The 23904-nt window shown below is 40.7% G+C and overlaps 1 protein-coding gene across 1 annotated transcript in view; it reads right to left on the bottom strand.

Annotated features, from left to right (window-relative positions):
• Positions 1 to 11985, bottom strand: part of ZNF608 (zinc finger protein 608) — a 103479-nt gene extending 91494 nt beyond the window's left edge. The window contains exon 1 of the mRNA XM_054714953.1: positions 10906 to 11985. Coding sequence (XP_054570928.1) covers positions 10906 to 11814 — 909 coding nt within the window. The 5' untranslated portion in view covers positions 11815 to 11985. The remainder of the gene's footprint in view (positions 1 to 10905) is intronic.
• Positions 11986 to 23904: the final 11919 nt, after the last annotated feature.

The following is a 23904-nucleotide window of genomic DNA, read 5'->3' as shown; positions in this document are numbered from 1 at the left end:
GGCCCACACTTAAAATTTTTAAGGATTTCAATCTGGCTATTTTTTCTACCAGTCACAGAGTAAGAAGAAAGGAAGCAGTACAAACAGCACTCCTACATCTTTTGTGAAACAATAGCTAAAAGTCCTCAAATAAAATAATTTCAATTTTATACCCTATATATAATAAATAATTTAAAGTAAATTTGTTTTAAATAAAGTGAAATACCGTATTTTCCGGCGTATAAGACGACTGGGCGTATAGAAGATTTTCCTGGGTTAAAAAGTCGTCTTATACGCTGGAAAATATGGTAAATGCTCCACCTCTGGGTTAAAGAGATTGAAAACAACACATTAAAAAAAGACAATAAATCAACCATAGAGCTTTTATGATTATATATGACAATGATGTTGAAAAAAAAAAAAAAACCACACCAACTGATCTGTTTACATGTGAAGGTGTTATTTAGAAACTAATACAAAGTAATGTGATCAACATAACCACTTTACCACTTTACCTTCACACCTCTTTAAAGCCCATTCTTACTGTTGATATCAATCTGCCAAGATGCTGAGGAATGAATGTTACTATAAAATGCACCAGTAAATTTGGCTGTTTACATTCTTTACCTTAAAAGTACCACCTTTCTGCAAATACTGCACCACAGACCACGCCTTGGTACTAAAATTCACCAGTACATGAGAAAGTAGTTTTTAAAGCAAGTAATAAAATTAAGTTAAACTTAACCTTAGCAATCAAGATTTAAAGAACTCTAATATTTACATATAATCAATATCTTTGTTTAAAAAAAAATATTGTAAAGGAGGAAACAGAATTGGGGTAATGACTTCTAACACCCATAGGCCCTGCGCATTCTCCTCATAGTGGATTATGTAAAGTCACGGGAAGCCATGGACTATGCCTACTGCAGCCCTAACATTCCAACAGCTTCCAGAGGGCTTCCTCTACTGGGTGTGGGCAGATCTAGGCACATTTACTATTATTTTTAATATATATATATGTGTGTGTGTGTGTGTGTGTGTGTGTGTGTATACATATATATATATTGATTGATTGATTTCAGAGAGAAAGGGAGAGGAAGAGAGAGAAACATCAATGATGAGAGTGAATCATTGATCGGCTGCCTCCTGCACACCCCCTACTGGGGATCAAGCCCATAACCCAGGCATGTGCCCTTGAATGGAATCAAACCCAGGACCCTTCACTCCGAGGACCAACGCTCTATCCACTGAGCAAACCAGCTAGGGCTAGGTACATTTAAAGCCCATTGTGATATCTTTATTTTTTTTTAAATATGTTTTATTGATTTTTTACAGAGAGGAAGGGAGAAGGATAGAGAGTTAGAAACATCAATGAGAGAGAAACATCGATCAGCAGCCTCCTGCACACCTCCTACTGGGGATGTGCCCACAACCAAGGTACATGCCCTTGACCAGAATCGAACCTGGGACCTTTCGGTTCGAAGGCCAACGCTCTATCCACTGAGCTAAACTGGTTAGGGCCATTGTGATATCTTTAATATGGTGCTGCCCTTTATTTGTTAAGCCAATTTTAAACACCGATTTGTTTATTTGGCTTTATAGCTTTTGAATATCCAATGAAAGAATTTAAAAGTGTGTAACAAGTCTTTTATGCTTTGGCCAAAAATACTTATGCTATATTTAGAAGTAAATTGTGTGTATTTGTGTTCCATTAAAACACTGCACTAGGACCCTTCCATTCAACCTGGGCAAACATCCCTGTTTTGTTTATTTTAGAAATACTACAAAATTTATGTTTAACTTAAACATATGTAATACATTTTGACAAATCTTGAAAAGATGGAAAAGGCTTATTAAGAGTTGGGGAGGGACCTCACCCTAGTTGCTGTGTGTGTGTGTGTGTGTGTACATATATTCCCAGTTTTCAGGGCTTTGAGGAATATAAAATACAAGCCCTGAAAGTCATACCACACAATTGGAAACTCTTCCTCTTAAAGTAAATCCAACGGCTCAAAAAATAAATATTCAAGAGCATTAATTTGTTTCTAGATGTGTGCGTGCAAGTAAAACAGCAGTCATAATGTGGAAATTTCAGTCACATTTTGCAACTAATTGGAAGCAGATTAGAATTCCGCCTCAAGGGAACGTTGTCAAACTAGAAGCTGGAGCAAATGAAGAAAGAGGTAAGGGCGTCGCGAGGAGCTGACAGATTTACAGCGCTTGGGGCTATTAACGGGTCCGGGGAGGGAAGGGGGCGCGTCCCCGGCTGCGCTGCGCGCACCCGCGGCCCCCACAGGGAGCGCGCAGCCGGGGGCGGGCACGAGCGGACCACGCCCCCGGGGCCCGGGGTCCCATCTGCTCCAGCCGGAAACAATAAACTGGGCCTTCCGAAGGGACCAGAGGTCCTGATAAGATAAACCTGCGGACTGATAAACTGGAGCACGGAAGAGTCAGAGGGAGAGGTTTCTTTATTTTCGCAGTGGGGGAGGGGAGAGCAAAGAAAGCAGATTGTGGAGGATAATACAGCAATGGAGTAATGGAAACAGCTGCTCGCTTTCTACTTCAGTGTCTGGCATCTGCTGCGGCATCACGGGAAAGGCTGGTGAAGGATTTGGGCAAGGAATGTAAATGCAGACAATTGGCCAAATGGAGTTTGATGCGGAAAAGCTCCATTGCTCTGCTTTCAAATCATGTTGCTCCCTTTGGGGAGCAGAAGCGAACAATATCACTGACTCAGATTCCACCTTCAAAGCAGTTGCAGGGTTTGGGGCTGTGAATCGCTTTTCAATCAGTTACTTAAGATGTGAAACAATATAAAGGGATAAAGCCTTGTGGTTGGAGCGGCCTCCATTTGTCAAAGCGATCAGCTCATCTTCCAGCGATCTCCATGGAAAAGTCACATGAAGTACTTTTCTGTACGTTTCACTTACTTTGAAAAAAAAAATGTTTCTTTAAATCACCACCGCTTACTTCTGAACTGGCTCAAGGGACAATTTCTATTTGTTGTGCTTATTTTCCCCTTGGCTGCAAAGATTCATTTCTAATTTCATTTCCATCACAAAAGAATTGGCAAAGAACTAAAACGCAGAAACACATAACTGAAGTGCTGCTGTGCTAGGCATAAGCCTATAATAAAGCACAGATTTGATAGCATTATCCATGTACTGTGGTGAACCACACACAAATAAACAGTTCTCCATGAAGAATGAAAACCCGAGGCTTCAACTCTTCCAATTCAAACATTATTGTTGCTTTTAACATGAGCCATCCATAAAAATCAGCCAAGGAGGTGACAGGAAATCCAAAAGCAAGCTGGTCTGGCTTATGCACACTTTGCCAAAAAAAAAAAAAAAAAAAGTTAGGAGATGCTTTCCAACTCATCCCAATGATGTTCTCAGGGAAGAATGGGTAACACTGTAAAATCTAGGCATAGAAACAAATGACACTTTTACACCAAGTGAATTCAAACACATGGCGGATGTAGCAACCAGAAAGACTACAGCCCTTCAGAATGGGGAAGGCTTGCTAAACTAACTACCAACAACTTAGATGTGACCTTTGCACCTTCGGTGACTAATGTGAAAGACAAAAAAGTGTACCTAAGGCAGCCCAAGGGCCAGATGTGCTTTCCCAAGAAACCAACCAGGATTTTTCTTTAATCAAAAGGACGAACAGTGACTTCTAGGAGTTTATGAAAGTGTGACCAATAGGAACTTTGTCGTCTGTTGCTAATTGAAGCATATAAAAGAGTCCATTTCTTAAAACGGACTACAAACACTTTTTTTTTAATTCACTGCCACATGACAAAATCCAGAATCAAGTTGACTGGTAGAAGATCAGTGCAACCAAAGACCAAGCTATTATTTCAAACTGTCAGGGGAAGGCAGTAAAATTGCTACCAGGTCTCCTTAAGTTACCCTTCAATAAAAAGAAGCCATCAGGGAAATAAGAGGAAAAGAAAACACATCAAAACCTTAAAAGTCCCTTTAAGTAAAATTATACGTCTGTGGCACCATGCCATCTGCTCTCCGGTTAACATAATAAGCCAATTCCACAACCTAAATATCTGCTTTCTAAAATCATTATGTACAACACAAAATATAATCAATATATTTTTAAACTGTAAAAGCTACATTCATCAGGCATTATTGGAATATGCCTAAATGTCCCTGTAGGCACATTTTTCTTAAGGTGCTAGCTGACAATGAGGATTCCCAGGAGGCAACAAAGCTCAGTGGTTGAGCTAGAATGTCACAGTGAATAATAATCAAACTAGGGAGGGGGTGGGGATGAGAAAGAAGAGAGTAGCTTTGAAAAATCAGCAATAGTATTTATTCATCCCTCCAAACCCATTTGTTCTAACTGAAACACCCTTCCCTTTGAGTTCTCTTTTAGCTTCACTGGGGAGAAAGGGGGAATGGGGAAGGAAGCCTTCTGAATACCAGATGAGTATTATGTAGTTCAAGGCCTACTGACCTATCAAAATATAAGAAGTATTTGCTTTATAATCACTTCAGTTCTTCCAGCAAAACTGAAAGGTAGTTCGAACCAAGATTTAGAAGATAATACACATCTCAGCTTTAGGAGCGATATGCCCATCTTACCCTCTGGAATTTCTTTAGACCTCTCAAAATAACATTGCAAACCACCCAACTGCTGGCCAATTGAATAGCTTAACAAACATTTCATTCAGTTGCAAAAACTATTCCAGTTGCCAAAACCTTTATCTTAAATTAAAAAGATCTTGCAAGAGAGAGCAAGCAGTCGCTAGTGAAACTTCAGCTGGGAGAGAGACCTGGACACCAGTGGACCCACTTACCCTACAGCAGAGTAAAATCAACGGGGACACTTGTTAAAAAAAAAAAAAGAATAAATCCCATACTAGCTCAATACTCTCAATCCACTCCCAATCCCACATCTATACATGCAATTCTACAACATTTATACACACACACCTATGCAATAGCAGGGTTACAGGGCACCAGTGTGATCCCTATGTTAGTCTATAATGATGACTTAAGTCATTCTTGTTCTCTTTCCCTATCTATAACCTTAAATGTACATATTAAGAGGGAATTATTTATTGACAACAATCCTAGTGAAGAAAGGTTATTTCCACTATGATGTTGCTAAGAAGGATAGCCCAGCATTCCTTAGTTCTGGCTTCCATGTTCTACAAGAATGTTAGACAAAGAATAACTAATTTAGGAATAAACTGTTTAGTATTCAAGCAAAACCCTTGATGTTCCCTGACAAGTTCAGAGTGCCGCAATCAAAACTATGTTGTGCTACAGTAATTACTATGAAAAACTTCCAGTGCTCAATATTAAAGAACAGAATAGCGTGATCCTTCCACCTCTTCTACACCTCTAGAGTGTGTTCAACACGGCAATTATCTCCGTTCAAGAAGCAGAGTTTAAACTGCACTGAAACTCAATTATACCCATGACTTTTTAAGCATACACTTCAAAAGGCAGGTTTCATCACATTCACATCACTGAGCAAAATCTTTTCCCCCACTTATAAAAAATGGATTTCATCTCTCTCCCATGAGACATCTTGAAGTTTAAAAATTATTTCTTTTTAGCTTTTGGGCCCACTTTTCTGCTTTATTAAAGTAGAGGGATGACTGTGAATGATGTAAGACAAAGACAGATCCCATCTGATAAAGACAGAAGCACAGCTCTCCCAAATGTCACTATCGCCCAGCCTAGAGGTGCCACCATTTAAAAAACCAGATCGCACGCTTGTTAACAAAAAACACATTACTTTGCTACTTTTAAGAATGCAGGGGGACTAGGAGTAGTAGATTTATGATTTAAGTGCTTGTGGCTAAAATAGCTTTCCAATTATCAAGGGCCTCTTAGGAAGAGCAAGAATGCATTATGTGTTAATGACCACAACCAGGGGTCCCTTCTCCACTCTTTTGTCAGAACTGGAGCAGATCCTCCCCGCAGCTTCACCATTAACATGTCTGTTTCCTGTCAGCCCACTCAGAGATAATGTCATTTATCTCAGGGAGGCACAAGCCCAGTTATTAGCTTCTATAAAAGACCTCAAACAAAGGCCGGATAATGTTTTACCCAGGGCTCTTACTAAAATCCAGAACCAAAAAGACTCCCGTCTAAAAATCAAGGACTCAGAAGTTAGCATCCTTAAAAGAATAGATCCCTCGTTACCAGCAATCCTAGACTACAGCTCTTAAGGAGCGTAAGGTCTCCATATAGTAAACGCCAGTCCCCTGCCCTATCACCTACAATTAGATTAACCGATAAATGCCAACCAGAGTTGGCCTGTGAGAGCCTTTGCTCCCCTGGCCTCCAGGGAGCAAATTGACAGAATAATGCAGGTACTGACTAAACAGTCAGATCTTTGAAGAACTGACCTCTCCTTGTGATTGCCTGCAGGAACTGAATAACCATTAGAAAGTGTTCATTCAATGGCTGGGCTTCTGGAAATCTTTTAAATAAAAGTGGAACTGGTTAGAATAAATGTAGAAACATGTGTTTTCACAGTGTTGCTCATATTACTGCAATTTCAAGTTTCTATGAAGTACCAGGTGAACTTTTTTAAATTAAAAAAAAAACAGACACAGTCAAAATTGGAGCAAATCTCAACCATTCATTCCTTGTTTTTCATGCTGAAAACGAAGAACAGATGGTACTTTCCATGTTGTTTGAATCTGGTTATTGAACACCTCTGTGGTTAGGGAGATTTCTGCTTAGCACTTTCGGCATACATTTCATTTACTAACTATAAAATGCTGCTTAGGAAAAATAAGTCTTTATAACACTCTAATTAAAACCATCTTGCAGCCAAGCAATTTCACTTGAAGAGCATTCTTAACCTTGTGACATCTGGACAATCAATTCCTTTCCCTCCCCCCTCCCTACCCCACCCCCCGCCCCAAACACACACCTTTTTTACAGACTATTTGCAAAGTTATTAAAAGTTGCTAAGCATTATTTATCTCCTTTTGGCACAAACTTGATCAGTTGGAGGATTTTTTTAAATCTCTCCAGCAAACCCAGCAGATTTCAAATACTATGCTCAGAACTCAGCGATGTGCCCACATCATACAAATTCTCCCAGCTGCATGGTTCTCACAGAACACTTCCTTGGGGAAAGGGCAGCTTCTCTGCACCCACCTCCAAAGCCCTGTCACCCTCCGGGGAAGCCCATAGAAAAGTAAGGAGCTGGATCAATGCTGATTGGGAGCCATCCTTAGTTACCAACGTTTTTAACAGCTAACTCCCTTGTGTAGCTTTCAAAACAGTTTGCTGTCTTACAACAATGGACTTTGTTCTTTAATTATAGCAAGTGACCTTTCTGCCCTTTTATTTCACAGTAGATAAACTGCACTCTCTAAGCAGAATTTGTAGAGGGCACTATATATGGGGGAAGAAACATATCATCCACAAAACTCATTAATCAAAACATGTTCTTAAACTGCTCACACTCACTTAGAAAATGTGCCAGAAATCCCCAGTGAAGTGTTAAAAGGCCTCTGCAAGAGAATAAAATACAATGAATGATATCCTTTATAGACAGGGCCATTTGTAGACACCACCTTCAGGCTGTTAAGGACCAGCTTAGTGAAAGCAGTATGATATTGGAGAATGAATCTCCTTTCTGAATATATACTGAGTAGTCAGAACCCTCAGGCACAACCATAAGATCTCCTTTGCATTTCATGTCTATGTAAGTTATCAGTTGTTTTTAAGAAATCGGCTATGTATTTTTGAATTTCCCAGCGATGAAATAAAACCATGTAACACTAACCATTTAGCCCAGCTGAAGGCCTGTGTCTGATAAGTCAAAACTGCTAAGACAGCTAAGGAGGATATATGCAGAAGAGTCTCAACACAGGCTATTATGCTTCAAAAGAAAGGCGGGGGAAGGTGGAGAAGCAGGTTTTAACAACCAAAAGCCAACACGTCAAATCTACTTATTCAGACATGTCACTGGTGGCTTAACCACAAAATGGGCTATAGAAATAGAGCTCAAACATCTTAGAATTATGGCATGTTTTGATTTTGTTCACGTATTAAGGGAGTGGCAACTTTTACAACATACTTGTGGTTTCCACATAAAGGAGTAGAACACTCATTGATTTAATTAGATTTCATAAAGTCCAATTTATCATGTTTTACATGACTTTGTGTAGTGAAGAAACAGAATAAACACACCAAAAATAGACATTTAAGCATGCTGTGAAATTAACCGGTGACAGCCAGTCTTATGAATCTCCTGTGAACCAGGAAAACACACACACACACACACACACACACACACACACACACACATCCTACACCCCTTTGGTTTTCACATTTGGCCCATCCTGAGCCATATCTGATTGCTGAAAATTAACCATCTCCACTTTTGAGGCACTTACTCTTCACAAACCCAGATAATCAAGCAAGATTGAAATTAAAATGTACCAAACCCTCAAAGATGCCTCAGTATTGAAATATTTTTGTCAGGTGACACTTGTCCTACTAAATCTTTACTTCCTAAATAGGTATCCTCCTAACATTAGAAAGTATTTTCTAAATTGAAGTCTAATTTACACAACCACAAGTCAGTGGAATTAGCAGTTAGTTCCCTGGGTGGCATCTGTGCAAGGGAGTGACACATCTGTGTGCCAAGGATGAGAGCATGCTTCGGAGAAGCCTTTCTAGGGTGGGGTGGGGTCGGGGTGGGGAGGGAAGCCTGATGGAACAGTGTCCCTGAGCCAACACCCCAGCTTGACAGAGAGTGGCCAACACTTCGGGATTCTTGCCCCTCCGAGCCATCCCTGAAGTGGCCCTGTGCGCCAACACCAGTGACTTAGTTGGCAGCGGAGTGAATCTAAATGCACTGAGCCCTCTCCCCTCCTCCACCCCAGGCCCATCATGACTTGTTTGCTCTTCATTTATGTAATTCACATGATCACATTTACACTATTCTGACTGAAGATGAGTTACATGGATATGAATAATTTAATTCTCCCATTCTTCGTCCAGTTTCCTGTGTGACTGGAAAGTGAAAAGAACACAAAAACTGGAGAAGCGACCCCACGCTCTAATCTCAGTTGCCATGACAGCAGCCTTTGAGATACTGAAATGTTCCGATTGCCAGCTAAACAAAATTGTTGAATGTGAACATTTGGCTGGAAGATTAAAAGGCTAAGGGGAATGCAAAAGGGCAGTACCTCCCACATTCCACGCAGCAGTGAATCCAATCAAATGGCTCTGACTCCTTAACCACAGCCATTGTGAGCACTGGATTAGGGCAATTCATCTAGATAGTTAGAGCAGATTAGAACTGCAATTTGAAGACTATTGGCAACAAAAGTAAATGCCCTACTGTATGAAGTAATAAGAAGATTTCAGAACGCCTTTTAGCAGAAATTATGCAAAACTACACATTTAAACATAAGAATTAAAACCTGAGTTTTTAAAAAAATCCCATTGAAATTCATCAACATAAAATGCTGTCTGACCAAGGGGACATGAATTAAAAAAAAGTGTTCAGAGGATTTTTTGTGATTTTGGCATTATCTACACCTTCATCAACTTCTAAAATCATCAAATCAAAACTTTATTCCTGTACTCCAACTTAAATCTTGAACACACGAACACAGACGTATAAAGGTTTAAGTAGAGAGCAGCGGATAACTGTACACAAAAATAATTATCCAAAGACATCTTATAATTCTGAGCAAATTAGAAATAGCAAAAATCAAATTATTTAATAAGCATATTTCCAAACAACCAGGCCACAAACCACATGATAAGAATTTTGCTTCTGCAAGGCACAACCTGTAGAATTAATCTCAAGATTAGTTGCATAGAAACATCACTCACACCCCCAGCTCACTCCCAACCTGCCCAGTGGACAGAGCACCTCAGTCCTGAGACGTTACTCAATGCACAACCATCACCAGACCAGTAAGTCACAGGCCTCCAGCGCCAAGCAGCAGAACACGGGGCAGTTTCTCAAAGGCGGTGTCTAACCAGACTTAAAGACAATGACAAAGAGGGGCGGAAGGGTCCATACTGCCTAAGTCCACGATCCCGACTGCTCAAATGCAACACATAATTCTGGTACCCTTTTGGCTATGTTAGCACATCTCAGGAACACCAATCTTACCAAATCTATTTCACTTTTCTTTTAACCAACCTGTCAGCTCCCTAGTCAAACTACAAATCTTAAATCTCCAGCTAAAAACTGGGCGAGAGAAGGGTAGAGTTCTACCTAGCGGCAACCAAAACCATCCCAGTCTTATGAAACCAATGACCCAAGGACATCAAGGTTGGGGTTTAATTCAGGACCAATAAAAGCAACCCATCCAAGGATGAGATCCTTTGACTTTCTGGTGAAAGTAACGAACGAAAATAAATAAATAAATAAATAAATAAATAAATAAATAAATAAATAAATGGATTGTGGGTGGAGTGTAAATTAGCATCCTGGACATACCTCTCCAGGGAGGGACCATGAACCCTGCACCTAAGGACACGTTACCAGAAATACCAGGACATGTAAATTAAAACAGAACACAGTTCTCCTTAGGGGAGAAACCAGGACAAGAGTCAAGTGGGTACATGCACAGGTTTTCTATTAAAAGCACACCACGACCGGCTGACTGGCCAGGAGGCGTCTGCGGGGCAAAAGGTACTTAGCACACCCAGCCCTCCCACCTGGGGACCCAAACACTAGCACCACAAGCAGCAGCAGCAATAGAAGCAAGAGCTAAACACTGCACCCCAGTAAGCTCCCCCATACCAAACTGTAAGGGAGAGGATGCACGTAATAGGAATCTCACAGGGAACCAAAAGCACAAATAAGAAGTGCAAGGCACACAGAGGCACAGCCCTCACACACACCCACACAGAGGCACACAGAGAGGACAGTGGATCTAGGAAGGCGACTTTATCCTACCTTCTCCGTTTTCAGTTTCTTGATTCGCCTGTGGTTCTCCTCCTCCTCCTCTTCCTTCTTTACCAACATACAGTTTCCCATGAGCCCTGAATCCGGGGCACTTTTGCTAACTTCCCCTGCAGCCACGCCGCTGCCACTCCCAGCGCCCCCGCAGTGGAAGGGGCTCGCGCCACCTCCATTGCTCTTGGCCCCAAAGCCATAGAGGTGCCCCCCAGAAGGGGCCTGGCCGCCACTGCCATTCTGGTGGCCCTGAAGCAGGTCGTGCTTGTCCTTCCTGGATTTCCCCGCATCCTTATCCCGCTTGGCGCCTCGGCTGCTCTGGCTTTTACCTGGTTTCTCCTCTTTGCTTTTCCCGCAGGAGGCCGCCCCCGCGGTGACAGCGGAGGTGCCGGTGCCGGTACTGTTGCTGTTTGGGTTGCCGCCGCCGCCGCCGCCGCTCACACTTTGACCCAGCGCTGAATTCATGCCAGTTGCCTCTCCAGGGCGCCCTTGGACTTCCTGCCTCTTGCCAGTGCTGCTGATCTCGGGAATCCCATACAAGGCAGCAGAAGGCAGAGATTTATTAGCATCCTTAGAAGTTTTACTCCTTTTCACTTTTGATTTGCTGGTCTCTTTGTGTGAATTCCCCTGGGGAGCAGAGGGCTGAACAGAAGCAAATTTTAGGCCATCAGCTAAGGCTGCAGTAGCACCGGCCCCACCGGAGGCCAGACCTCCACAATCCTTCGAGTTGCTACTGCTGGTGGTATTGGTGGAATTATTCATCTCAAATTTCTGTCTGTCCTTCTCCAAATCAGCGTCCAAATCAATTATTAAATTTCCAACCCCGATTTCCCAATCATCACCACTGTCATAAGTATCAACTGTATTTGGATCCACACCTTTTCCTGCAGTAGAAATGTTCACTGACATCCTGAAGATGAGCTCTCTAGAATAAAAATCCGATGAACTTTCCTTTGGAGATGAGGGGACATTCGTTTAGCTCCGCTGGGCTTTCTCTTAGGGGAAAAAAAAAAAAAATCTTCTAATCTTCCTCTTCTTTTTCCTGCCCCAGGAATGTGTCCAGGGATTTTACACCCTTCAGTCCAGGTCCACCTTTTCCTGTGAAGGGGGGAAAAGTCGAATATTTCTTGTCTGGGTGTTACCAGAATAAAAAAGGATTAATACTGGGGGAGTCGGTAAGGGGTACAGGGAAGGACAGAGAGTAAAGTGGCTCATGTATTGTCTCCACAGTCCAATATCAGGTATAAAGGCAAATAACCAAACCCCAAAAACATACCCACGACAGTAAGCATCTCACAGTAGCTAAAAAAGAAAGTCCCTTTAGCAACAACACAAACATAATCACTTTTTTAAAGGCATTAAAATATCTTAAGAATCTGAGTCAATTCCAGGTTTAAAAAAAAAAAAAAAAGGAAAGAAAAGAGCTTAAGATTTTTTTCTAGCACATACAAGTGATCTCAACCCCAGACACACAGCTTAAACACTCAGACAAGAGGGAGGAACACGGTTTTAAACATCCCTAAACATGTCCTAGATCTTGCAATTTAAAAGACCAGACCCTGGAAGTTCTCTGAGGTTAGTTTCAGAATGATGTTGCTATATTTTCCTTATTTCTAATTTTATTGCTTCTTTTTACAAACTGTCTGGGCATTCTGGTTTTTGTTCCCAGTAAGGAACAGAAAAAAACAACAACAACAACCAATAACCCCCCTTACCCTCATACACAGCCCCTCCCCTCCTATCCTTTCTTCCCCAACAGTTTATACAATTTTCTTTTTAAAATACACACAACATGTCTTTAAGAGCATTTCTCTATAGAAAAGACAGTGTTAAATAAAAAGTGAAGTATCTGCCTTTCAATTAAAAAAATGCATCTAAACAATTCTACCATAGTCCCAAGTCACAGACTTGCTCAATCTGTTAAATATGGTGCCACTGACTGTACAGGGAAACTGATTAAGACATACACTTTAAGTGATCTGCGCCAAGGTGGCCTCAATGACCGCAAATGAGTGTGTGTTTGACAAAGATCAGTTAAAACGGTTTTTAAAGGGATCAGCCCCTTTTTAACAGTTGATTGTCAAGAAAAATAAATAAATATACATACACACACAGACATTGCTTACCTTTAATCCTTTATCATTTTTTAATTAGGCCAGCAAATCAAAATGCCTTTCCCACTCCACTCGGCAAACAAGCTTGTGCCTCATTTTACTTAAACACCAAATGATCAAGAAGGAAGAAACCAAACAACACATCTCAGCCAGAATAATCACTCGATAACATTATTCCACCTCCCCACCCCCCTTTTGGCAAACGGATCAGGAGTCCTTTTCTCCTTAAAAAAAAAAAAGTGTCACTGTACAGCTGGAAGATAATGTTTCACATTCATAACAGAAGCACCAAAGGTTTTTTTTTCCTCTTAACAAGCATCGAGAATAATTGGTTATTTTTTTTAAAAAAGAGAAAGTTTAGAGAAAAAAGTTTTCCCAACTTCTCATTCCGCCTTCAGTTCCAGACTTCAGAGTCACCGTGATCAGTAAGTAATGATCCGATGTAGCAAACCTACAGGCGTCCGCTAGTAACAAGACAGAATGTGCTAACATCGGGATAAATTAGTGAAAGGGAAGAAAGAAGAAGAAGAAAGGACTGAAAATCTGGGCTGGATTCAGCCTGTTAGTCGGGAAGTGGCATTTTTCCGCCCGTCCTGACAGATTTGATTTCTTGAACTAACTTAAGAGGAAAGGAGGGGGAAGAAGAGGGGGAGCAGGAGGAGGAGGAAGAAAGGATGGGATGAGAAGCGGAGCCAGAGGAGAAAAGGAAAGGTGTGGAGGGGGAGGGGAGCAGAGGGTTCAGGGAGCTGATGAACCAGTTATAACAGCTCTCGCTCCGGGCGGGGGGCGTCGGGGTGGGGAAGGGAAAATAACGGCGTTTAAAATTGGTTCAGCCTTCGAAACCTAAAGGATGTGATGTTTTCCTGTTTTATGTTGTTTTAAGAAAAAGGAACCGAGTTCCTAGTACAGTCCCCGCGGGGGAAAAATCCGCTGTCGCTCAAGCCAATCAGTCAGGCGGTAATTCGATAATTAGAGTAAAAAAAAAAAAAAAAGATTTTTTTTTTTTAAAGCGACCTTCTCCAGGACAGTGTTCCCCATTTATAGTCACAGCAAACGGTGCGTCTCCCTTTTATTTATTTTTCTCTTCTCCTCCTCTCTCGCTCACCCCCTCCTGTGTTTAGTCAGATGGCCCGGGAGCTTGGCTTAGTATTTTTAATTAGCTGGCGTTTGGAAGCTAAAAGCAGTAATGAATTGTTGATGGATTGGAAGTGGAGAGTCGCTTTGCTGGAAATGTCGGGGCTGGGAGAGGGGGATGGGCGAGTTAGCAACAACCAACCATCTAAAAGGAGCGATTTTGTTACAGTGCAAGCCTTTCACATCACGTGAGGATCAAGGGCTCAATTGGTTGTCGTGAGAACAAAAATGGTGACAAGCGTATCAAGAAAATACTGATCTGGTCTTTAAAAAAAAAGCTGAAGGTCTCTCCCCTCCCTCCCCCTGCACACACTCTCCCCACCGCCGCCTACCCGCCCACCCCCTGCAGTGGGCGCAGCTACAAGTTATGAATGTGAAACATTTCTCGCAGATCTAGGCTCTCGGAAGTTCGGAAGGAGTGAAATGTAATGAGCACGAGAGCAAAGCAGATGTTTTAAAGAAACACCTTATAAACCTTTCCTCAACTTATCTGCAATTTGTAGGCTTTCCCAAGGGGCCAGGGATAGGGACGCCTGGGCGAGGGAGGGAGGCACCTCTAAGCCACTTTGGTTTTAGGGAACCCCCTCCTGTCTTAAACAAAGAAAAATATTTTGCTAGCTCCAAGCCAGGTCCTGTAATAAACACACCATTGTTACTATTTGTGGGTTTGTTTGGGTTGGGTGGGGCTTTTTTTTCCCCCCTTAATGGTGTTTTGCTGCTTGCTTTTTTTAAGGAGGTGGAAAATGGTCATTATAACCATTACATGTAATGGGTGACTATGCCCTTGTTTAATATTAAATTATTGGGCACTAGGATGTGACAGGAGACTGAAATAGCCTTGTTTTGTCCTTGCCCCCATTTTCCTGGCTCGGTTTGGAAGGTCTTGCCCAGCTAGGCTACCAGCGGGAGGGGTTGAGGTGAGCCCCAGAATGAACATTGCAGATCAGGATATGTAACTGTGTCACTTTTATTCTCCTTGGGTTAGAGCCCAAAAGGCAATTTACTCTAAGTTACCCCGAGTGCCCAGTCAAGCTTAATTTGTGTGAAGAAGTTACAAATGCTTCACCCTCCACTGGCTAAAATTCACCCTTCTTGGGTTGTTGTTCTCAATGCAAAAACCAAACCCTGTAACTAGTTCCTCATTTCAATGCATAAAACTCGAACATTCCCCTGCATGAAGTCCCCGCTAAGTGCTATATAGAGACACACCACGCAACCGTACTTACGGTCTGTATTGGATCGAGTTGACCTTTTCCTTCTAACTGCATTGAATGTGTTTGGTTGCAGCCGCTTTATTTTGGAAATTATAATCTCTTCAACAAATTTATTATTAAAGAAGATGGACCATCAAATGTCACAGACTGTCCTGTGTATTTTTTATAAAAGCAAAAATTAAAAGAAAAAGAAAAGAAAACAAAAATCCCCCTGGTGCACACGCACAAGCTTGTTCTGCAACACTGAAATCAGGACTGAAACACAACACACACAGGGGGAGTGGAGCAAAAGGAGCTCTCAGCCTCTATACCTGAAAGGGACTTTTCTTTGTTCCCATTGCCCTTTCGCAACGGACCAATCAGAGAGCAGCTTTTATGAAACTGGGCTCTCTCATTGGCTAGCTGCTTTCTCTTGGCTACTGTAGGGGGTTGAGAAATACACACGTATAAAACACACACTGAGAGCGGGTGGGGGTGCGGTGGGGGGTGGTTGTGGAGACAAAGCGTTTTATTTTCCAACCAGATTGGGGTAGAGGAGCCTCCTGCAGTAAGAATGGGGGGAAATGGTGCGCCCATTTCAATTACTACATCATTCACCTAAAACACTTACTTATTAAAACAATTCTCACACAGGCTGCGAGGGGAGGCTGTCGGTAAATACGAGTTTGATTGTGTTATCTTGTGGGAAATAATGTATGTGATCTCTCGGTGGCGGAGAAAGCCAAATGAGCCACCAGCGCGGAGCGGGGAGAAGAGGGCGGCTGGCTGTGTGGAAGGGACTGCAGGCGTCCTGTTGGCTTCCCCTCCTTGCAGCAAGGGCTCGGCAGCGCGAACTCCCGAGACTGATTTTCTGTATCGCAGCTTCTGGCTTTCAGCCCTCCCCAACCACGTTGCCCTTCTTCCATTTTTCCCCCCGCTCTGTCTCTCTTTTTACTCGCTGATTAAATAAGAAAAATCGATCTGGGGGTAAAGGCGGTGGTGGGGAAACAAAGTAACCCTTTTGTTTCCAGTCTTCTGGTCCAGCAGCACTGAAGTGCGAGCGCTGGCAACCATTTAACCGACACTAAGTGAATGGTTCTTCCCTGGAATTAGTAACAAATCTTTCCCACCTGGCCCTAGTGGCTCCAAAAAAAAAATGCAAAATAAAATAAGGTCCCAGCCAACCACATTCACACCTCGGGCCAGCCTCACTTTTTTTAAATCTAGCTGTGGGAGATAAAATATACTGGGAAGATTAACCCATTAAACAGGGCCGGTCAGCATTTTTAAACCCACGGATTGTCAGAGTTCCCCTTCCCTGGGAGGGGGGAGGGTGTCAAAGTCCTCTGACAGCTACAGAGGACAACCCATCAAGAATACAGAAATATTTTAGAATGTATTGTGGGACAGATGCCAGCAACTAAGTTAATAGGACTCTGAGGTCACCGGATAAGAGAGGTTAATATGAAATAAGTTCAGTATTATGCTGTAACAGGTGATATACTTAAGCTAATGTATTTGTATATATTAAGCCTTTAGAGCATTTTTATTTTTACATTTTTATTGCTATTTTCCAGTACTTTAAGGAGCTATAATATGGAAAGTCTAAAGTCCAGAGGTGATCTGAATTTAATCAAAAGCATCATGATCCCAAGTATTAAATATCTAGTGCTACTGGGATTGTAATTTCCACATAACAATTACAATTTAAGATTGTCTCAACTGAGTTGAATGGACATATAAAGTGAATTACTGCTAGCAGAAAATCCTTATGACATAAATATTCAGGGATAACTTTGTGGATCAATAAAAATATTTGTCACGTGTTTTAAGCAATGTCTGTTTACTAATTTTTTAGTTTTCAGTATATTTAGTTCACACACAAATGCCAATTACTTGTTTCACAATCCAAGATGAACTAGACTTGATGCTGCAAACAGTAATAAAGAGCCGTTTCCCCCCTTTTCTAGGGTATATTAACTAGAGAAATGCCATCCATAATAGTCCTTAGATCTCCCTAACTAGGTCTGTATTCAAGTCAAAACAAATAAAATAGGGCAAATTAGATATTTGATATCCACTTACCCTCTGTTTTAGTTTTGATATTTGTTTTATATATTTTAATGTGCAGCTTTTACAATGTGTGCATGTCCCATTGACAATAATACAGTACCATATGGTGATTTCTAACTTTTCTTCTTTTAGAAGAGGGGTTCCTCAATGGACCAGATCACTCTTGGGCACTTTCTGTGTCCCTGGAGCATCATCTGTATTTCAGCCTTTCCAAGTCTGTGACTACCCCATATGTTATGTCAGTTCTGAAAAATCAATGGTTAGCTCTTAAAACAACTGGACTTCAAAAGGCATAGACAATAAGATCCAGTGAAGTTGGAAAAGGGTAAAAGCACTCCTCTATTACACTCCCATGATAAAAGCAAATCACAGGGCCTGCAGCACAGATTTAGTATAACTAAAACCAGTGTAGGCTTTCTAATACTCAAATAACCTGCTCTAACCCTAACTCTAACACCTAGCCCTAAATCTTAAACCTTTTGGATAAACTGGTTAAAGATTGAGGTTTACACCAAGCTCAAACACATATTTAACCCAAACCATTTCCATAAATTAAAGCATTTTCCTTCCATTCCAACATCTCCACACTCCATTTGCACCCACCTCTACCTCCTGCCCTCCAAGTTCTTTCTTCCCAGAGACTTGAATAAACCACAGTTGTTATGCTAGCTTTGCATGTGTTTGTTTTGTGTTGTTTGACAAGAGCCAATCAAGAGACATCAGAGGGCTGTCAGCTAATTGATGACTGACACTAAGATAATTACCAGCTTAGAAAACTGGAGCCACTCCCTTCACAAAATTGGGAAGTTCAACTATATTTTGAACAGACAATTTTATGTTTCTCTCTTATCAAGATACAGCACACCCGTCTCCCTACTAATATCCACATGCATGTGTCTGATAATACGAGAGCAGTTTTGTATAATATGTGCACTTTGTGATTTTACCTTTTAGTGTGGTAGAGGGGAGGACCTGTCTGGAAATGAATCTGGGAGGAATGGAGGGCTTGGGAGCATGAGGATAGTGGAGAAGGAGCAGGTAACGGGTGTTATCCCATCTCCAATAACTACCGCCACCAGCTCTGCCCCTGCATTTGCTGCATTCATTACCAGGTACTCAGAAGGTCCTGGAACAAGATTTTTCCTCCCTTTTTAGGGCAGAATTACACAAAGCTGAGGAGGTCCGGGCTTCAAGCAATAATACAGGAAAACGCTGTGGTCTTTTTTTTGGTGCTTATTTCCTCTGATTTCCAGTATATTATTAAAGATCAGAAATAATTTCTTAGACTTTTGTTTTTTGGAAGGGAGTCTATACCTGAGCTAGCTTTTCTAAATCTATGCCAACATTAACATGAGATTTACTCAAGGTCAAGGCAAAAAAGTGGGAATCAAAGTTATAAAAAAAAATGAAACATACCTGGAAAAGGGCTTAATTTATGGGGAGAGAAACTTAATTTAGACATGATGAGAAACTTTCTGGCTGCTCAATTAGATTGTGAAGAAAAAAATTCTTACCTGTCTAGGGTTGCTTATGAACAGATCTGCCTCCAGGCAGTGGGCAGTTGACCTGCCCTGGTTTCTAGGGGATAGAGAATTGGTGATTTATTAAACACCCACACAAACACTAGAAGGTCTTCATTCCTTTTACCTACAGGTACCATCCTAACTTCCTGTCAGAGAAAGCTTTCTCTCTACCTTCTCACTCATGCTTACTGACTCCAATTAAGGTTTCTGTGGAATATTTTTAATAATATCCATCTTTAGACAAGTGTCACCAAAAAGAGGTGAGCAGTGTTCTTGGTCAAACATTTGACATTTTTGCAATATCCTGAAGCATCACTGGACGAAAATAAAATGCCAAGACAGTGTCCAGTGAAGAGAGAGGACCCTGCACATGAAAACATTTCAGTTCCTTCCGGGGTGGTGAGGGATCATGTTAGAGAAGAGAGACACCCATGAGGTTTACCCTGCCCTGGAGGACTCCCAGACATTCTGATATACATTTTGTGAATATGTACACTTACATATACTGTATAACAGAGCCGTGTTAACTTTTCATGTCCTTTCTATGTCCTATTGGCTCACCTTCCATTTAAATTCCAAAAAGTATAACAAAGGGACCATACAGCCAAGGGAAGGAAAATAATGACCGCCTTCACAAATCTTTCTGACACGGCTTTACCTAAGCAAATTGAAATGACATAAAGCAACTTTTCCATGTTCTGATTTAAGACTACTATTTTAACTGTAAAGAACCATAAAGTGAAAGGAGGGGCGTCTCCCTCTGCATGTAGCTAGTTCCCCATCTCTTCTCCCAGTCCTCAATCTTAAAATAATCAAGAAGGAGAAGCAGCACATCTTGTCCGTTTTATGCCCTGCAGTTCTAGAGAACCTAGCAAAATACTGCAAACCAGCACATTCTTCTAAAGGAAAGCATTTGTATACCTCTCAATTGAGAGAACTGCAATGTAGGTCAGTGTTAAGTGTCTGAAATCTTACCTCCACTTGGCCCAGGCCCTTGTGGTATGCTGTGGGCTACTATATCTGAACCGGTGCCCGAGTAAGGTCTGCGAATTGGTTGGCAAAGTAAGGCAATTTACATCGCCTGTAATGAAACCATTTCTGGACAAGGATTTTTTCTTTCATGCCAGTGGAGACCGGGTGCATAAAGAAGATCAAAACACAAGCTACATTTTTTTTGAAACTACTTATTGGAGATTGCTATTGCTGGTTTTATTACAATATGTATTTTACAGATTTAGGTAATAGCCCTGATTTTTCAAATCGACCTCTGTTTAGACATGTTTCACTTTGGGCTGTTTCTTGTCTGCGAAATTACAGTCATTTGCACGTTATTACAGTGAGTAGGAGACAGATTGTATTTAGCGTTGGGTGGGGGAAGGGTTATTATGGGAAGTGATCTGCTACGGTCAGCACATAATTTCAGCCTGAAGAAAATTGCTTCTGAATGGCTGGTCTGTTAGCCAGCCAAGGAATGGTCACTGGCAGAGACTGAGAAATACTTCTGCTTAATCTGCATTATAGAATTATTCTCATTTCCAGAAAGATGGTCTGTGGAAAGAATGATTGTAAAATAAATTTTAAAACTTGTAGGCAAAATATTGTCACGGCTCTGTTTGGCTTTAAAACAAGTGCAACAAAATACAACCACCAAGCAGGAGTGCCAACAGGCAGCACACACAGACATTATGCTCCACGCTTTCTTCCTTGCCTCCCTTTCTCTGCTCCCCCTTTTGTCATTTTTGAAATCTCTGTGACTTAATGACAGTGGGGTTTTATATATGTGCAAAAACTTATGAGAGTAATACAAATGCGCTGGTAAATGTATCTGTGGTTTTTCATATATATATATATATATATATATATATATATACACACACATATACATAATATATATATACATACACACACACACATACACACACAAACACACACATGGCTATAAGAAAAAATTTCCTAATATAGCTTCTTTTGGGAGAATAGAAGAGTAACAGAACACCCTTAATTGTGAAAGTATCTCATATATTTTGGCGCTAGAATTTAAGGACTTCCCCACACTTTACAAACTACATTCTATTTGTGTATATTTCACAAAGCCAACAGATTAATAAAGCAAAGTGGCTTATCCCTGTCTAATTTGTAACTTAAATCAAACCCTTATAAATCTCCTAGGAAACCTTAACATAGTTGGTTGGAAAAATCAGGCAACTAAAGTTTATTTTAAAGAAAAATAAAGGAGTAGCATTATACTCAGCTCCTTTGGCTGCTGAATATCACTTGTGTTGTGAACAACTGTGCCTCTTTTGTTTTCAAAACAAGCTTTCCTAAAGGATGAATCACTATAATCATTTGGAGAATATGCAATAAACAACAGAAAGCCAGAAAGTTGTTTTGCTATTTTCTCAGCCCAGCATTTCCTCCCCATTTCCTCTCAGCTCAGCTGAGCCTCCAGTCCAGGAGCCAATCATCATTATGGAAATGTGGTTCTCTGCATCCTGATTGGCTGACTCCCTGGGCCAGTATGTTAAGGTTTCTACAGCTCAGTGTACAATCCATGCCAGCCTGTTCTGTGACCCTCTTCTTTCAAAATTATTTTTTCATCGCTTTTCTTTTCTCTTTTCCTGCCTTTTCTTCTCTTTTTCCTCCCCCCTCCCCCGGCTCTTCTTTTCTTTCCTTCTGTCTTCTCTTTTTAAGATTTTTTAAATCAGCCAAGAAAGCACCTTGTGTTTTATTTTTTTAAACACCTTTACGAGTAATGATCACATTGGAGATCTGCTAAGAATAGAATTTGATATATGTGGACATTTCTTCTAAGCATATTTTAATGCTTTTTGTTTATTTGGGTTCTTATGGTGTTGCCTTGGATTTTAGAAAAATCCCATTAACAAAAGTTAAATGAATCAATTGCTCTAACATATGCTTTAAATTTTATATTCTAAACATTATCTGTCCTGACTAGAATTTTTCTCTGAGATTTAAAAAATTAAAACATTAAATTAGAACATTTTTAATTTAATACTAAAAAGTAGTCATGTCAGACCATTTTTAGAAGCAAAGAAGACAATGTATTTTTCTTTATAATTAAGATGTTACATCCTCTTTATAATTTTAAAAGGTATTTTAAAATTTTACATCATTATCCTCAAATACTAACACCTACTTTAAGGATGCACAATTCTTTTAAACTTAGAAAATGAATAATAATGGGAAATATTATTACCATGTTCCAGAAACTTTTTAAAATTCTTCATGCGTATTAATTCATTTAATCTTCATAGGAGCCCCATGAGATGAGTACTATATCATCAGAGAAGGAAACTGAGACGCAGAAAAGACAATTCGTTTTTTAAGTATCAAAGCTAAGTCCTGGTGGAGCCAAGATTTAATGTAGGAAATCTGGCCTGTGCCTGGATGCTGAACCACTGCACTAGACTGCCACTAAAGCATGGCTCCAGACAACAATTCCACCCTTTTTTTTTTTTTTTTTTTAAATGGGAAAATAGAAACCTGCCAGTGACCGACAACTTCTCTTCCTAAAAGAATAATGAGTTTAAATGCTTTTCAGTCAAAGAAAAGCCATGTGGCCATTTTTCACCAGAGATCGATATTATGCCAACCAGAAGAAGTGGCACCTAAGACTCAGGGTTCTCTCTCTCTCTCTCTCTCTTAATCCTCACCCAAGGATATTTTCTCCATTGTTTTTTTTTTAATTTTTATTTTCTAAAATATATTTTTATTGACTTCAGAGAGGGAGGGGGAGAGAGAGAGAGAGAGAGAGAGAGAGAGAGAGAGAGAGAGAGAGAGAGAAACATCAATGATGATAGAGAATCATTGACTGGCTGCCTCTTGCACGATCTCCACTGGGGATGGAGCCTGCCACCTAGACATGTGCCCAGATGAGGAATTGAACCATGACCATGATTGATAGGTGTATGCTCAACCACTAAGCCATGCAGGCCAGGCTCCACTGATTTTTAGAGAGAGTAGAAGGGAGTGGAAGAGACTGAGAGTGAGAAACATCAATGTGAGAGAGACACATCGATTGATTACCTCCCACACATGCCCCCCACCAGGGCTGGGAATCGAGCCTGCAACTGAGGTGTGTGCCCTTGACTGGAATCAAACCTGGAATCCTTCAGTCTGAGGGCTGATGCTCTAATCACAGAGCCAAACCGGTTAGGGCAGGATTTTTTAAAAAATCAGTTTTTGTTATTACTCAACTGGAAATTTTTAATCATTAAAAAAGTTAACATAATAGGTTGCAGAGTGAAGTTAAAAATGACATAAGACTGGTCATTGTTGACACTGGTGGTGTGTACACTGGGATCATATTATTCTTTTTTAAAAAAATATATTTTATTGATTTTTTACAGAGAGGAAGGGAGAGGGATAGAGAGCTAGAAACATCGATGAGAGAGAAACATCGACCAGCTGCCTCCTGCACACCCCTCTCTGGGGATGTGCCCTCAACCAATGTACATGCCCTTGACCAGAATCGAACCTGGGACCTTTCAGTCCGCAGACCGACGCTCTATCCACTGAGCCAAACCGGTTTCGGCAGGATCATATTATTCTTTATGTAACACACACATATATTTGGAAATTTATATATTAAAAATTGAAAGAAAAAATCTATTAGGCTCAGATAAGGAAAGAGCTGTTCGGAAACATTTTTGGTTTATCCCTTGGCTTTGAAACATTTTTGGCATTAGTTCAATAGGGTAAAATAGTCTCAACTGACATTGTTATACATACAAACAGCAGCAGATTATACTTGCTTCCTACCATTTGCTTACTCTGGTTTTTATTTGTTTATTTGTTTTAGTTCAAATTCACTTGCTAGGCCATACATGGTGAAAATCTGTAATGTTCTATATATATTTTGAACATGCACTTAGGAGACTCAATTGGACACTTAATAACTTCCTTATATAAACTATATTTCAATCAAAAAGGAAAAAATCT

Source organism: Eptesicus fuscus, chromosome 4 (assembly GCF_027574615.1).
Source record: "Eptesicus fuscus isolate TK198812 chromosome 4, DD_ASM_mEF_20220401, whole genome shotgun sequence".
Lineage (NCBI taxonomy): Eukaryota > Metazoa > Chordata > Mammalia > Chiroptera > Vespertilionidae > Eptesicus > Eptesicus fuscus.
The sequence above is the reverse complement of the archived record's forward strand: the minus strand, read 5'-3'. Positions and strand labels throughout refer to the sequence as shown.